At 41.4% G+C, this 15,639-nt stretch overlaps 1 protein-coding gene across 1 annotated transcript in view; it reads left to right on the top strand.

Annotated features, from left to right (window-relative positions):
- Positions 1 to 15,071, top strand: part of SERPINI1 (serpin family I member 1) — a 44,630-nt gene extending 29,559 nt beyond the window's left edge. Inside the window, exons 6-9 of the mRNA XM_042042655.1 lie at positions 6,674 to 6,771; positions 11,659 to 11,745; positions 12,959 to 13,048; positions 14,311 to 15,071. Of these exons, the coding sequence (XP_041898589.1) occupies positions 6,674 to 6,771; positions 11,659 to 11,745; positions 12,959 to 13,048; positions 14,311 to 14,387 (352 nt within the window). The 3' untranslated portion in view covers positions 14,388 to 15,071. The remainder of the gene's footprint in view (positions 1 to 6,673; positions 6,772 to 11,658; positions 11,746 to 12,958; positions 13,049 to 14,310) is intronic.
- Positions 15,072 to 15,639: the final 568 nt, after the last annotated feature.

Below are 15,639 nucleotides of genomic sequence, written 5' to 3'. Positions count from 1 at the left end.
ACAGGAGCCACAGAAATATTGGAAGTCTGAGCTACCAAATGTTTCATTTAGGTGCTAATTAGGTTTCTATGTGCCGCTATTTTAAGAAGTTCTAGTGGTGTATGTCTGTGTAGATACAAATGGTTGAGTGGTGAGGGGTAATTCCAGTCAATTTTGGGTTGGTTTTTTTTCCCAGCTGTAGTAAGTGCTGCTTTTTCTCCTGAGAGCAGCAATAGAATAACAAGACATCACTACCAGAAGGGCTGCAACTGCTGTCAGTCCATTTGCAGACACAGGTTGTGCACTCAGTGCAGATTTGCCCACATACAGCACTTAGGATCTTTCCTGGAATCCTGCTTCATCCACGTTCAGATGTTTGTCATGCCTGTGCTCTGCCTGGCTTGGCAGCAGAGTTGTTTACTACTAAATGTCACTAATAATGTACAGCTGGATCACACTGTCCTTCAAGTGATTCATGATGATTTCGTGGAAGTGTTTATGTAACAATAGGGCCCATCTCTGAAAGGGATCACTTCTACTTGTTCTGTTTTTGTAGCACGGTGCAGCGGATACATGGCTGCAGAAAAAATAAATTCAAGTGAATCCTTTAATCATCAAAACAGTTCTTTGTTTTCAGGTGACTTGGAGATCTGAGCTTGTTCCATTTCACAGGTTAAGACTCCCTGCAGTCCATCAGCTCCTGTTCCAAAGCAAAGACCAGCAGCTGACTGCAGCTGAGCAAACAAGGCTAGCCAGGATAAATTAGGCTGAGATGGACTGGTGCTGTCCGTGTGCCCTGATCCCAAATTGAAATGGAATCCACTTCTCTGTAGAGCTTAAAGGCAGAGTGGTGAAGGACCAGCAGCATTTTGGCGCTGTTTTTCACCCCCCATAGATAGTTTCTCTCTTACTTTAAGTCCCAGTTCCTTTGAAGGAGCAGGAAGAGCAGCAAAGAGCTGCATTGCAGGTTTCATACAAACTGAACCTACTGTACACTGTTCCTGGGATTTGTTTCTTGTTTGTCTCCTGGAGCTTCAGGTCCCAGGGGCCTCAGTGAGTCCACTAAGACACATGGGAGGGGAGTTTTCTCTGAGGCTGCTTTTCCTGCAGGCTTGGGAAAACCTTACCTAGACGTTAATGAGAAGTGAAAGATGGGCATTCTTCCATCCTTAAGCTTTCCTTTTATACCTGCAGCAGCAGCCTGAACTCCAGGTGCTGAAGCTGGGCATCTTCTCTCCAAGAATTTCTAGAGTGGGAGATCCACAACAGAAGTCTCTCTCCATTGATTATGGAGAGAATCTGTGAAAACCAGCTTCCATATTTGTGTCTTGGGTATCCGAACACATGAATGGCATTGAAAATGCATTAATTATGTTTCTGACTTGGATTCAGTTTATAGTGGTGATTTGGGGTTTTGTTTGCAGAGACTCCAGGGTTCTCTGGAGCCAGGTTCTCAGATGGGAATTTGAAGCCTGGGGTTTGTGTGATCATAAAATGTCCTTATTTATTCTGCCCTCAGGCTGCTTGGTTCTTATCCGGAACCTCAAAGAACGTGATAAACACCTGCAAATTAAGGCAATACTGAGGCAAACCAGGTAGAAACAGGTGCCAATCACCTTCACTATTTTCAGATTATAAAAGATAACTATCCTGAGCTTGGAATTCTGTATAGGAATACTGCAGTCTCCTGGCAAAAAAATCCAGAGATGAATTGCATGCTCCCAAGGTGTTGGGTTTCCAGTAGGGATTCAGAGGTGATCTACAGGATTTTGTCAATGCTCTAAATAAACACTTTATAAATATTTGATGCTGTGACTCAGAAGAGCATGTTATGAAATGTGGCCTCCAGGCTCTGTCCACTGAGAAATTGAAAGCAGCAGTGGAATAAAATTAAATTTTTATATCTTGAAAGATGCTATCCAATTATAAAGTGAACATTTTTTAAACTTATACATTTGTAATGGGACTGAATGACTTGCCGAAGCAGAGTTAATCACAACTTTGCAATTTCTGTCTGCATTATCTGTGTGCAAATGAAATTGTGTATTATTCCTCTTAATAGCTAAGGAGAGATTTGTACAGAATTGTTAAATTATACTTCCTCGTTTTCATTTCCAAATCATTGTTTTCAGCTTAACCCAGACTAAAATGATCAACATTTTAATCCACTTTTTGCATAGGAGTGAAACAGACCATGAATCTAATTTACAAAGCTGTCTCTCCAACATAAATTACTTGAAGAGCATGGGAGGAACTGGTACCTAACAGTGGTGCTACAGTTTGCAGATCTCCTCTTAAGGATTGTTCCAGTGTGCCCAGATCTCTATAACAACCTTCTTGCTTTTTTGTGCATTTAAAATACCTTAAAAATCTTTAGACGGTGCTGAAATGGTAAGTGGTGTTAGCTGAAGATTGTTTTCTTTGAAAGAAAAAACAACAAATACCAAAACCACTCAAAAACACCCCATAAAACCCAACAGAAATCCAAACCCAAATGAAAGAAAACCCTTGAGCATTCTGGTTTTACTTTTTAACCTGCTGTCTTAACTCCCTTTTTGATGAGGAATGGGCCAGTGCTGATTGTCCTTGAGATACAACCACAAAAGAGGCACAAAACTGTCCCACTGGAATACATTCCCACCCAACTCCTGCAGGTTTAGCCCTGGAAAGAAGGATCTTGCCAGAGAAAGACCCACAACCTGCTTTACTTACCCTGCCCACAGCAGCTGACTGGGGGTTTGGGTTAGTTTTTGCTGTTAGTGGGGTTTTTTTTTTGCTCTCTTGCTTGTTTGTTTTGAGTATGAAATCCTGTGGGCTGGTTCTAGCACCTCAGGACAACCTGGCTGAAATTCCAACCAGAATGCTGGAATTGATAGCAGCTGGCAGCTTGGCACTGGAGGCTGGGTACAAACAGTGCTTCAGTCCCCAGGGCCTGTTGTCCAGGCAGGAATATTGATGCCAAGCAATGCAGCCATTCCTCTCTTTGCCTTTCTTTCTGCGGGATTTCATCTATTAGAACCACTCTGAAAACCTGGAATTTTCTTGCTTTGGTTCACTCAGAACCCGGAGGAATTTTTGAAATGATGGTGTTTGGGATGAATCACTCCAGGCTCTAGTTCCCTTCTCCTGGATGAGTAGACCCTGTACCCTCATCCTCCTTGGCTCTGCAGATCCTGAGCATCGAAAAGTCACAGAAAATTCAGTGTTTTAAGAGTTGCATGACACCATACAAGATGAACACATCTTTTTTTTCCTGTCTTAGAAGGCTCTAAAATAGAAGAAGGATGGCCTGATGTGGAATGTTAATGCTTAACTACAGAATGTCAGTGACATAAATGCATCACTTTATTCTAATGCTTGTGCAAGTTTTAAATTTCGTTAAAATGTCCTGGTTCTCTACTAAAATCCCCAGAGAACTGCTGGTTTCTCAATCTAATCTTCTCTTCAGTGTCTGTTTCTCAGACTTCCCTTTGTGGTTTTTAAAGTTCTCAGTTGAGAGCTTTACTATTCCAGGATTTTTGATACTGAAGTATTTAAATCAGTTTTTCAGAGTATTTTTAGCATCAGGAGCACCTAAAAGATTGTGGGGGAAATCAAATACAACCATCTGGTTCATTATATGCAACAAGCAGTGCAAATAACCAAGTGTCAGGGGTAGTGTGGTGTAGCTCAACATTCCCAAAGTCTGGAGGTGCAGCAGATGTCTGGGAAATGAGATGGAATGTCAGCTCTGTGTTCTAGGTTGTCAGCTTTGATTTTGAATACCATCATCACTGTCTGTAAGGAGTGCACAGAAATCCAAATCTGGCTGAGGGGTAACTCCTGCTGAATGTTTATGTCAAACTGCAGAGCCTGAAATTAAATTTCCAAGTGTGAAGCTGCCCTGTTACTTTTGAGAAGAGGCTGGTTCTGATGTCAGCTAAAATACTGGCAATCTCATTAATAATTGATCTGTAACTCTCACTGCTTTTCAGAGCATGTGGGAAAGGAGGGAGATGCTGTTGGGAGTGGGGTTTTACCACAGGACAGAACTCAAGGAGGAGAGAAGGGAAGTAATGAGTTTTATTTTCATAAAGGGATTGTTTGATATTTATACAGCTGATGGGCTATTTTTGGTCTCTTTTGTTGGTCATAAAAAGCAGATACATAAAAAGCCTTTCACTCATCCACCTGCTCAGGATTTGCCTTTCCAGAGGTTCCAGGCAGGGATGGAGCCTCTATCTCCAGTCCTTCCCACAGGCATTCTTTGGCATTATAACCAAGCAGTTTGCTTTCCCTTTCCTCAAAGCCATGTTCAGTGAGGCTTTCCAAGTTTATTTTTTCCCTAAACCTCTCCCAAGCCTCCCCCTTGATCAGTATGCAGGAGCATCCTGTGTGCCACAGTTGCTTTCTGGGTCACTTTACATCAACGAGCAGATGTGTGTTTGCTGTCTAATGGTCCTGAAACTTAAACCCACCTGATTTCCATTGTGGCTTATACTCTGCAGTTGGAAAGAGATGCTTCTTTGCAGTTATTTTTCTTATTTTTACCTCAAAGTTAGCTTTCCATGCAGACTTTACTTGCTACTTTCTTATCCTGATATTCCTTACTAATGTGACAGTGCTAGCTCCCACCTAAATTGTGTTGAAAGCTTGATGCATTTAATATTGGGGTGGAATAAAAGCCAAAAAGGGAAGCAGACAGCACTGAAATTTTTATAAAATGCATTTTAACATTCATGTGTCTTTTCTGTAAAGTAGGTACAGTTGGAAGTGGTTTTCAAAACGTTTTAATGTAAATATAACATAGACATATTTCTGAGTTTATTCTCTCTAAACTTACTCAATGTGCACAGGCAGGACCTCTGTCCTGGACTGTAGGAACTCTAGCATTGGGAATCGAGTCTCAATTCATCCTTTTTAGGGTTTTTACCAAAGACTCTACAACAGATCTGAACGTATTTTACAAGGGTGTTGTGAGAGTAAAACTGATTTTAGTTTTGGAGCCTAAAGGTCAGGGAAATTTGATTGAATGAGCAACTTGCAGACTTGTTACCACAGTAACTGATGCAGAATATGCCAAATATCATCAGAAGCTTCCTCTGGTACTTAAATCCTTGTTGGTCTCTTCTGATTCTTTTGACAACTTCCAAGGCAATAAAATCACAAGAATCAGTTCCCATGTTTTTATTCCATGCACGCCCTGGAATTGTTCTGGACCGGGTGCATGAACACTGCTGATGCCACCAGTGATTTATCAGTCCTGATCTATCTCCAGATCCTATTTTCAGTCCTAAAATTCTTCTCTGGATAATGATGATTCTGGATAATATCCATTCCACCACAGATTTTTGGCTTCTAGTGGCATTTATAAGTTCATTATGAAAGTAGATTTTGTACTGGATTTTTTTCAGGTTTGTGTAAGTGAGGAAGATCCACTTGACTCTTATCCAGTTCTATTTTGATGTCCAGATGATTCTTTTTTGAGCTGCCAAGGCTGCTGCCTGCCAAGGTGTTGGACATCTCAGCTCTTCATCACCTGTGCCCTGCCCAGACCTCTGGACTTTCACCTGGAAAGAACATGTTGTTCTTCCATGGAGTTGGGGAAGTTTAATCCTAAAAAAGGAGATTGCACAGAAGCACATTTTACTTGGTTCTGGCACTTACTTGCCCCATCACCAAGCACTGAGGTGTGTCTGTGTCTGACTCAATGGCTGGAGAAACCACAACAGCATCCTACAGACCCTGTTTTGTGTTGGGCAGTTACAGCCAGCCCTGTCAGCATATTGTAAATCACTAATAATTCATTTGGTCATTCCCCAGAGCACCCATAACTCACCCCAACAAGCATTTATAGTCACTCTCATGTGTTTATCTGTAGACATCTGGCATTTTCTGCTAGGGGCTGCCATTACTACTACTTTTCTGCCATATTTCTGTGTTTCTCCAGCTGCCCAGTCTCTTTCTGGCCACACATAAAGGTCTCTTTTTGTTTTACTGACACCAGGCATAGCTTTTACAATGTTTGAAAATCAGTCTGTAAACAGAACAAGCTTTTGCCCAAAATTTTGCCCTCAGGGTAGATCTCAGTTTGTCCTTACAAAACACTAACCCAGCCTAGAACAAGGCTTTTGTCAGGTTATACTTGTTGGTGCATTTACACTAACAACTCTTTGTTTTCCCTGCCCTTTACTCACAATCAAAACCCAATTACAATTGTGCCACCACACTAATTAGAAGCTGAATCAGAAATGCTTCATCTTCAGAGCTGCTGGCCTTTGCTTATACTATCAAAGTAAAAATGGAGTATCTTTCTTACTCCTCCTTTGCCAGCAGCTCTCTGGGAAGTTCTGCTGTCGTTTGCCTCATTTGATATTCTGTTCTAGTATCTGTACAATTAAATTCAGGTTTTAGAGAAAACCTCTTGTGTAAAAAGTAAGCATTTCCATTAGCTGCTGCATAATTTTGCACTGCAGTTTTATGGGCAGGGGCTGCACACACCATTAGCATATTTTTGATTGCTTCTGTATTAGAAAAAATCCAGCTGTGAGTAAACTCATTTGTTTATAAGCATTTTTTTGGAAGGTGTCACTAGCACTGGAGCTCCTACTTTGCATTATTTATCTTGGTGTTTTTACCTAGAAAATTTAATCTTCTAATAACAGTAAGTAGTGCTTGCATCTGGCTTTTTGTAATTTTCTCTTCCATTCTCCAGGTTCACAGTAGAACAGGAAATTGATCTGAAGGATGTCTGGAGAGGTCTGGGAATTACAGAGCTGTTCAGCAGCAGTGCTGACCTCACTGCCATGTCTGGTAAGAACTTCTTGTCTCTCCAGGTAGATGAGGAAATACATTTTTCACCTGGGAAAGTTCACTCTGAGTGTTTCAGAAGTGGCTCTCGTTAGGAATGGAGACAAAGTGTGATCCCCTGCAGGAGGCAGCTGCACGTTGGAGCGGTGCATGGCTGCAGTGCCTGGCTGCCAGATGGGAGTCACCCCCAAGGGCTCATCCTGTGTCTCCAGTGCTGCTTGTTCCCAGCACTAGGAGCATTAAGCTGTTGCACAATTAGTTCCTCTCCCCAGATCCCTGGAAGCAGCACAGGGAAGAAGAGGTTGGAGATAAAGGCAGTTTAGTCACAAATGCCCCCTGCCTGTTGCAATATGTTGTCAACACTTAATTTTCAGAAGTCGAAATAGCCAATAACTTTAAAAAATGAGGTGGAAATGAGATGTTTATGCTTTTAATACCTCCTAAAGCTGTTCACAGAGTCACAGAATAGTTTGGATTAGAAGAGACCTTAAAGACCATCTCATCCCAACCATGAGCAGGGACACTTCCACTATCCCAGGTTGCTCCAAGCACCATCCAGCCTGGCCTTGGACACTTCCAGGGATGGGGCAGCCACAGCTTCTCTGTATTGAAGTAGCACACTGCTACCTGTGTGGTTTTGGGGGTATTTAGGTCCGTGTGTGACTCCCCAGCCATGCAGGTAGGTCCTTAGCTGGTGGGAAATTCCTGTTCTTCATTGTCTGTCCCCAGGACAAGCACACCTGTGTGCCTTAGTCAGAACACTGGTAATAAAGAAGGTAATCAAACCTTCCTCCCACATTTACAGAGGAATGTTTGTGATGATCCTTTAATTTTTGCTAAGTTTGAAACACTCTTTATAGTGTATCACATAGCTTATTCCACTGGTTTTCCACTTCCACTTTTCCAGTGAAACTGGGGGGAAAGCTAGCTTTAGCTAATATGAAAAGAGTTGAAATAAATGAAAAACCCTTTTTCAAAGAAACAGCATTTTTCTGAAGAAAAGCACCCTCAATTTCTCTGCCACCTCAAAGAAAAGTCAGCTTCCCGCTAAAATCTGGTCTATTTATAGGAGATTATTTACTTGAGAAAAAGCACAAAGGAGAATGGGAAATGCACAGGAAACCACAAAGGCAGCACCTGGCTTTTATTTAGTTGCATGTAAAATTCATTTATGTTTCAGGGACATGTATTTATCAAGAGGCAGGAAGAATCACGTGCTTGTGTCTTAATCCCTGTGACTACTGATTTGTTTAAAGTTTTATATTTCTGACAACTGTACTGTACAAAATCAAAATACCACATTCTGCATGACTGAATTAACTCCTCTGCCATTTAAAGATTTACTTGTTATTTAAGTATAGAGCAGTGTATGGAGAAAATTCATGAGTTTTACTGTAACCTCTCTGCTTTTTACTGAAAAGAGGCTGTTCCACCTGGGCATGGAAAGGTTATTTGTAAATTAAGAATTAAAAAATGGTTTCGAAGTAAGATCCTTAATGAGAACCCCACTGTTGATGCTGTGGAAATGAAGTTTTAAGTAGTTAAAATACAAAATATGTTTCCTGTTTCTAATTTTTCGTAATGTAAAATCCAGATGGAGGAAGGAAAAATAAGTCATGAAGAGAAATTGTTTAAAGCTGACTTTTACAGACACCTGAATTGGGTATCAGGTGGCAAGGAAGTGAAAGTTGGAAGTCTATGTGCACGTCAGGGTCAGCCCCCTGGAAAATCTGGCATTTCATGAAGCCTTAAATACAGACATTTCAACAGAATCTTTAACTGGACACTTAATTTAGGTAAATATAAATCAAATTAAATCTGAAGAGATTTTTGAGAAATTTGGTTGCATTTAAAAATCCTCTCCTCCTCCTGTCCTGTTGCTTTGGCATTGCTGTCAGGGAAAGTCGCCTGCAATTCCAACAGCAGCCCTAATCCTGTCATCAGATCCAGGCAGATTGGTGAGCTCAGCAAAATTCTGTGTGGCTTTAGTGGATGCAAACCAAATTGCAGGATTATTTTTCAATATTCAGAATTTTTTGCTTTTTCCCTTCAATCTGAGAAATGGAACCAGAAGGACCAGCTTTACCTTCTGGATTGTCTGGATTCTGAGCAACCAAAGAGAGAGTGTTAATCCAGGTGCACTTTTCAAATGTTACTCCCTTGCAGAAATTAAGTTTTTGGACAATTACCACAGGTGAGTAGGAGGACATTCCTGTTTGGCTGTCAGCTGACTCTCACTTTCAGAAAGGACTTTGACAGTATTCACTTGCATCTGATTCCATCAGGTGTCCAAAATAATCTCGGAACAACTTCTGCTACTTGGGATTTTATCACTTACACAGCACATAAATTTGCTGCTTGAGTGTTTTACCACCACTCAAGACTTAGCACTGAACTAATTTCAATACTAAAAGTCCCCTTTCTCCTTCAGATGATTATAATATTTCTGGCTGGTTTATAGAGTCTTAAAAGCAGCAAGGTGACCTGCGTGACAGTGAGCAATGAGGTGATCTCAGTGACTTACCTTCACAATACAGAGTAGTTAGAAGAGCGTCAGTTCAGTAAATAGCTCTTGGAAGTTTTGACTGACGTCCATGTAATTTTTCTGGGACAGCCTAAGCAAGAAGAGCCAATAAACCCACATGATATCTTTTTTTTAAAAAATGAGACTTGCAGAGCAGCCAGTTGGCAGCTGAGTGGGAGTTTGCAGACATATGGAGAGTAGTGACAAATGGAGTGTGATGCCAGCGGAGTCGTGTTCATTAGGGGGCAGCTCCAGCTCCCTCCCCCATGGGTCAGCCCTGGCTCCTGCACAAAGCTGGAACTTTGGCACCAAATCCCCAGGGAACTTCCCTGAGATGTTAATCTGGATGGTTCTTAGGGAAATCCACATTCAAAGAAGCTCCTAGAGAGAAATAATGTGATGGGAGAAGCTCAGGTGAACCCCACCTTGTCCCCTGTGAAAGCCATAAGGGAATTGGATTGTCCTGAGGAGATGGGTGTGGTATGGGAGCATTGCAGCCAGGGATGTGAGAGTCAAACCCTGGATCAAGGAAAAGGCTGCCTGGACTCTCAGGGACAACATTATGCTTTCATTTGAAAATAGATTCATTCACTGCAGGGAGAGATGAATGAGAAGGATGTGATAGTAGCAGCATAAAGAGAAGAATCTAGAGAAGGTAATTTGGGATGTGGAATTGCTCTTTTCATCATCCAAGGACAAAGATATCCAATGAAGTGAAAGGCAACAAATGGAAAACAAATAGAATGTGCTTCTCTCATGAAAAACTTAACCACAGGGATCTTTGCTGCGTGCTCATTGAGATTGGCAGGACTGAGAAAAATGAAATTGCTCCAGAGCAATCAGGACTCATGCTATGTTGAATAAAGGCACTCTGTGTATAGAGACTTGGGTTAGGGTAAAAGGCATGTGCTGGGTGAGAGGATGTTTTTCTCTTGTCAGTTGTGCTGCAGTTTTCATCTGTAGGGCTTTTTGAATCTTCTTCTGAAGCAACACTTCCAAGCTGGTGCAGTGGGCTGGACTGACTGGATGTACTGGTCTCATCTGCAGTGGCACTTTTTGTGTTCCTGTCAACTTTAAAAGTTGGTTTTGTTACTCAGATCCTGAAAGCATTCACAAGTAGACAAACTTCTACAGCTGATGGCAAATGTTAGCAGTGTTTGTGCTGTCAGAATTAGGGACTCTCGGCTCATCAGGTGGAGACCAAACTTCTGAGGTGCTATTTCTTATCAGAAACATACCATGGGGTTCCATAAGCACCACCAAACTGTACAAAATAAAGCATTGGGAGCAAAAATGTGGAATATTTCTGTGAATGTTACAGGGCACAGGATTGGGCTTCAGTGCTGGAGTAATAAATAATTTATTGAAATACGCGATTAGGCTAAGTGGGCATTTCCTTGTCATTGAACATAAAAATGTATTTGGCTTTAAGATTTTTGCTTAATGTTAAAGACAAGTAGGTGCTGCATGTCCCAAGTTTTAAAGGAACAGGGTGGAAACTTGATGCCAGCTTTACTGAAGGCTGGGGACTGAAGTCTAGAACTGGTAGAAGTTTTAGCAGCCTCATCTATGTTTTATTACACACAGCCCCAGAGGGGATGATTTGGGGCTTTTGCTGGTGTGATTGAAGTGCAGCAGCTGAACTGGGAGGTTTAATTCAGTGCTGAGTGTACAGAGCAGCAAATGAGATCTGCTGGGGAAAGACTTTTTCAACTGCTGCTCCTCGTGGCTTTGCTTTCTTTGGCATTACAACTACTGAGTATTCGAGTAGAGCTGATCCTTCAGCATCTGACAAAAAGCAATGAAACATGCACTGACTTCAGCAGGAGCAGGCTCGGACTGAAATTAAAATACTGACAAAGAAGGATGGAAAACAAACAAGATTGGAAAAAAAAATAACTCTGTGGTGGTTTTTGCAATAAATATTTATCTTCAGCTTCTTGTAAATAAAATAGAAGAAGAAAGAAAAGACCTCATGTTCCTGGAGGAAGTCTGTGTTGTACCTAGTGCAGAAATGAAATTTTTTTTTATGTCTAAGTATTTGCCTATAATGTCATAATCTTTTTTCCCCACTAATTGTATTTAAAAATCTTGTGTCCCTCTCTTTTATCCTCTCTGCTATACTGGTGCTCTGGGCAGTCCTGAGCTATTTTAATAGTCATGGTGCAGGAGAGCACTACAAATTGGAGTGAGGCAAATGGGGCTGTTAAAAGGTATTGGCAGAAGGTGTTTTAATGCAAGAAAGCTCTTCTCCTTCCCTACCTGCTGTATTATAGTGTTGGGTTTGGCAGTGTTTGGGGTGGGTTTTTTAAATGCTTCAATCTTATTGTTGAGCCACTTGAAATATGTTCCCTTTCCCTCTGCAGATAACAAGGAGCTTTACCTTGCAAAGGCATTTCACAAGGCATTTCTAGAAGTTAATGAGGAAGGATCAGAAGCTGCTGCTGCCTCAGGTACCTGATCGAAAAGCAGAATTAAATCAAATGTCTGGTTATTCTGTGCTAATTAATTTTTTACAACTGATTTGCTGTACAGCCAGGAAAGCTAAATAGCAAGTAGCATGGAGACAGAGCATAGCAAGTGTGCTGCTTGCAGAAGAGAATTCTGAAAATGAGAAGTGTTGGCATTTTTGTAACATGTTTTACAAAGAATTTTGAGCATCCTCTGAAAAACCTGTTCTTTATTTTCTTTCTGTCAGGAGAGTACAGACTGCAATTTATGTTTCCTGTATGGAACTTGAACATTCATCATTTTTCACCTACTAATTGAGATGGTCAGAGGCATTTGATCCAGGAGAGTTAGAAAGAGATGAGGGTTGTTGCAGCTGCATTTTAATCAGCTCATATTTGGAGACACAAGATGGGAAGTGTTGAATTTACAACCAGAGCTGTCCCCTGTTACTGCTGGGGGCAGGTGCTTGGTTTACATGATTGTCACATGAAAATAAGTTACATTTGTTGCCAATGTATGTCATCAGGTGATTTCCAATTGCCTCTGCCAGTCTTTGAGGAAAGGAGGAATTACTTGCCAGGTCTGGATTGAATTGTTCCATTAACATGGGCAGAGATTACTGGCATGCTCCAGTCTTCATGAACAGTGGAGTGAAAATTTAGAAGTAAATGAAACACTGGGAATTAGTAATAATATCCTGGAGAAATCCATGCATCTCCAAATAAAAATAACAAAGGGGCAAATTCTGCCTGACTCACAGTTAATTTTACCTTCAGCCTCTGCATTATTTAAAAACTCCAGCCAAATGCTGCAGGATCAGCCCATTTAATTTTTGCATATTCCATAGTTATTAAGGGTTCCCTTTCCCTCTCCACTGCAGGCTGGGAGCTGTGTAAAACAGGCCAGCAGTGCTGGTTAATGCAGTGCACCCTCCCTGTGTGAGTGAGCAGGAGTCATAACTCCTCTGAAGGTTCTGGACCTTAAAATTTATATGCTGCTCCCTCAGCCTGGCATATTGCAGCACTCTGCATTGTTAATAATTCTTAAAGCCAGAATAGGTAATTACTCTGCAGGTCTCTTTCCTTTTCAATTAATATTTTTCTGCTATTTTTTGAGGTTGAGTGTGGGACTTCAGTGGCCACACAAATGTCTCTGCTGAGAGCAGGAGAATGGGCAGAGCTGTTTAATGAGTTGCCTGTGTTCTCTTTCCTCTAGGAATGATTGCCATCAGCAGAATGGCAGTGCTCTATCCCCAAGTTATAGTGGACCATCCCTTCTTCTTTTTGGTCAGAAACAGAAGAACAGGTGAGAGAATATTGCAGACTTCTCTGAGTGTTTCACAGCACATCCTCAAGTGGTCAAAGGAAAATTGCAGGTTTTGACCAATGGACTGGGCTTGTATTATGAATTTTCCTTAGTTTGTTTTAAAGTACCCAGTGTTGGAAAGACTCACCTCTTCTATGTCCCTGAATCTTTCTCCAAATAAAATACCAAAATCTGACGTAACCCTGAAAAACATTCACAGAAAAGAAAAATTCCCCATTTTTGTTGTGAGAACAGTGTTACTGCCCTGAGCATCCATAATCATTGCATTCCCTGAGAGCTTGGCTGCAGTCAGACCAGTGAAATATGTTCCCAGTAGCAAATGATTTGCATAATGGAGGGCCATTACAGTTGTGAATAACTCTGTTGTGCTCTCCAAGTGCTCGGTGGCAGGTGAGGGATGAGAGCAGCACTCACCAGCAAAAGGGGCAAGGATTAAGTAATTCCTTAGTCTCGTATTTGTAATTTGCTGTAATGATGTGGATGTGACTGGGTGATAAAGCATTGCTGTGCACCCACAGAGCTTTTTATGGGTCTGTGTTTGTGATCCCACCACAGGATCAGTGTTTACTAAAACATTTAGTGGCAGTGATGCTTAATCTGGTTAGGTAGAGTCACTTGTGGGACTTCACTCAAAGCAGAGCACTGAACAAGCTACTGAGAAGAGAGTAAACTTCATCCCAGCTGGAACTAGGCCAGCAAGGCAGGATACCAAGTCTTAGGGGTTTTTTAACCATGATAAATTGAGTATTCTTACTGTTGTAGACACACTGGGCAGAAAATATATCTGGAGGAGGGTATGTCTCCTTTATTGCTACTCAATATCCAAAAATCTCCCCAAAAAGAAAAGTTCAAATCAGGACAGAGTAGAACTTGATCACTTTGGGGCACTTCCTAACATTGCACAGGCCTTGTTGCATGTAGAAAGAGGAGTTGCCAACAACTGTAGTTAAAACCTCACAGCTTGTTACTAATCTGGAAATCTGAGGCTGGAAACCTTTTGAAAAAATCCTGTTGGTTGTCCTTCTTCTCCAGACAAGCCCAAGGGCTCAGGTTTGGTTGCTGTCTTCCAACAGGGCTCTTGAGCCATGTCCTGGTACCAAGCTCCAGGATGTTTGATCCTATAAAAATCATACAGCACTGCTCTAGAGGTTATTGCTGGTATTCATCATTTTAGAACCTCAGCTTCTCCTCCTGGTTCTGACATCTTTCCCTGCCTTCCTCCTTTCCTACTTTCTCCACAGGTACCGTGTTATTCATGGGAAGGGTAATGCACCCTGAGGCAATGAATTCAAGTGGCCATGACTTTGAGAAGCTTTAACTGCCACCAGCTACCAAAAGGAGATAAGCACATAAAGTTTGAAGTTAATATATTTAAGGTTTGCTGTGTTTTCCCCCAAGATACTGTTTCAAAATGCTTTCGGATCTAACTGTGTGCAAGTCAGTTCCCAGAGGAAAGCTTACAGTATTAAAGTAATGGTTCTGTTTCTGTCATTGTGATTGCTGTGTCCTTAAAATAAAGTTGTGTACATGTCAACAACTGTTTCTTGTTCTAGTGAGTTGTAAAGCAGAAAACTGCAAATCCATTATTTGTAATTTTTTTACAGTCCAAAGACTGACTTGATCAATGAGACAGGAGCAGAATGTGTGCAGCTCTGAATAATGCAAATGGCAAAGCTTGGTGGGCATTTCTAGAGCTGAGGAAGCACATGTGGACACTGTGATCTCATCCTGTCCCTGGCAGAGCAGGGCACGGCCTGTGCTGCACTGCTTGGTCAGAGAAAATGGAACAAACCGAGTGGATTTGATTCTCTGAGTGTGGTAGACTTTGTGTGAACTCTCCCACGTGATTCTCAAGTGCTGCTTTTCTGGATGCTCCTGCATGTGACTCTGCCACTGACCTCCCCTAAGTGTTGATGCCAATAAAATCTGATCGCATGAATATTTGAGACCTGTCAGTGTAGAAAGCTCTGTGTGTGACTGAAGTAAAAGAGTTCAGTAGTAATGGCATTTGTGTGGACATATTTTTTCTCCCCCACAGCAATTCTACTCTTCAGTATCTCATTTCAGGGCTCTAGAATGTTCTTTCTCAAAAAAACCTACCCCAGCTTAATTTTAAGTGTCTAAAAATGTTCTATTCATAAATAAATGTCTAAAGGAACAACATAATCCTTTCCATTTCCTAACTTCTTGAGAATAGACTTACAGAGAGGAGAAATGGCATGGAGCACAAGTAAATATTAGCAGGGGAATTAGTTGCTGCTTCCATTTGGAAGAGGAGGAGCAGCACCTGTTGTCAGCAGAGAGACATATAATTATTTCCTCCTCCATTGTGCAAAATACAAAAAGAACAGAGGTTATTAAAAGGTGAGAGGATAGGAGAAAAGGAGGGAGAAGCTCCTTTGAAGCAGATCATAAATACAAACCTTTGGATAATAAATGGGTTTTTCTCAGTCAATAGGAGTTTTATCTGTGGAATTCTATGGGAACAGATGCATTTTGGCTGAAGTACAGTTACAGGCTTCCCTGGCATTCACTCACTTCAGAACAGCAGAGATGCTGCTCCCAAAGTT

This window comes from Corvus kubaryi, unplaced genomic scaffold (genome assembly GCF_017639235.1).
Source record: "Corvus kubaryi isolate FWS band 111438036 unplaced genomic scaffold, C.kubaryi_AGA036_p1.0 37397, whole genome shotgun sequence".
Taxonomy (NCBI): domain Eukaryota; kingdom Metazoa; phylum Chordata; class Aves; order Passeriformes; family Corvidae; genus Corvus; species Corvus kubaryi.
This window is presented reverse-complemented; position numbering and strand designations above follow the sequence as displayed.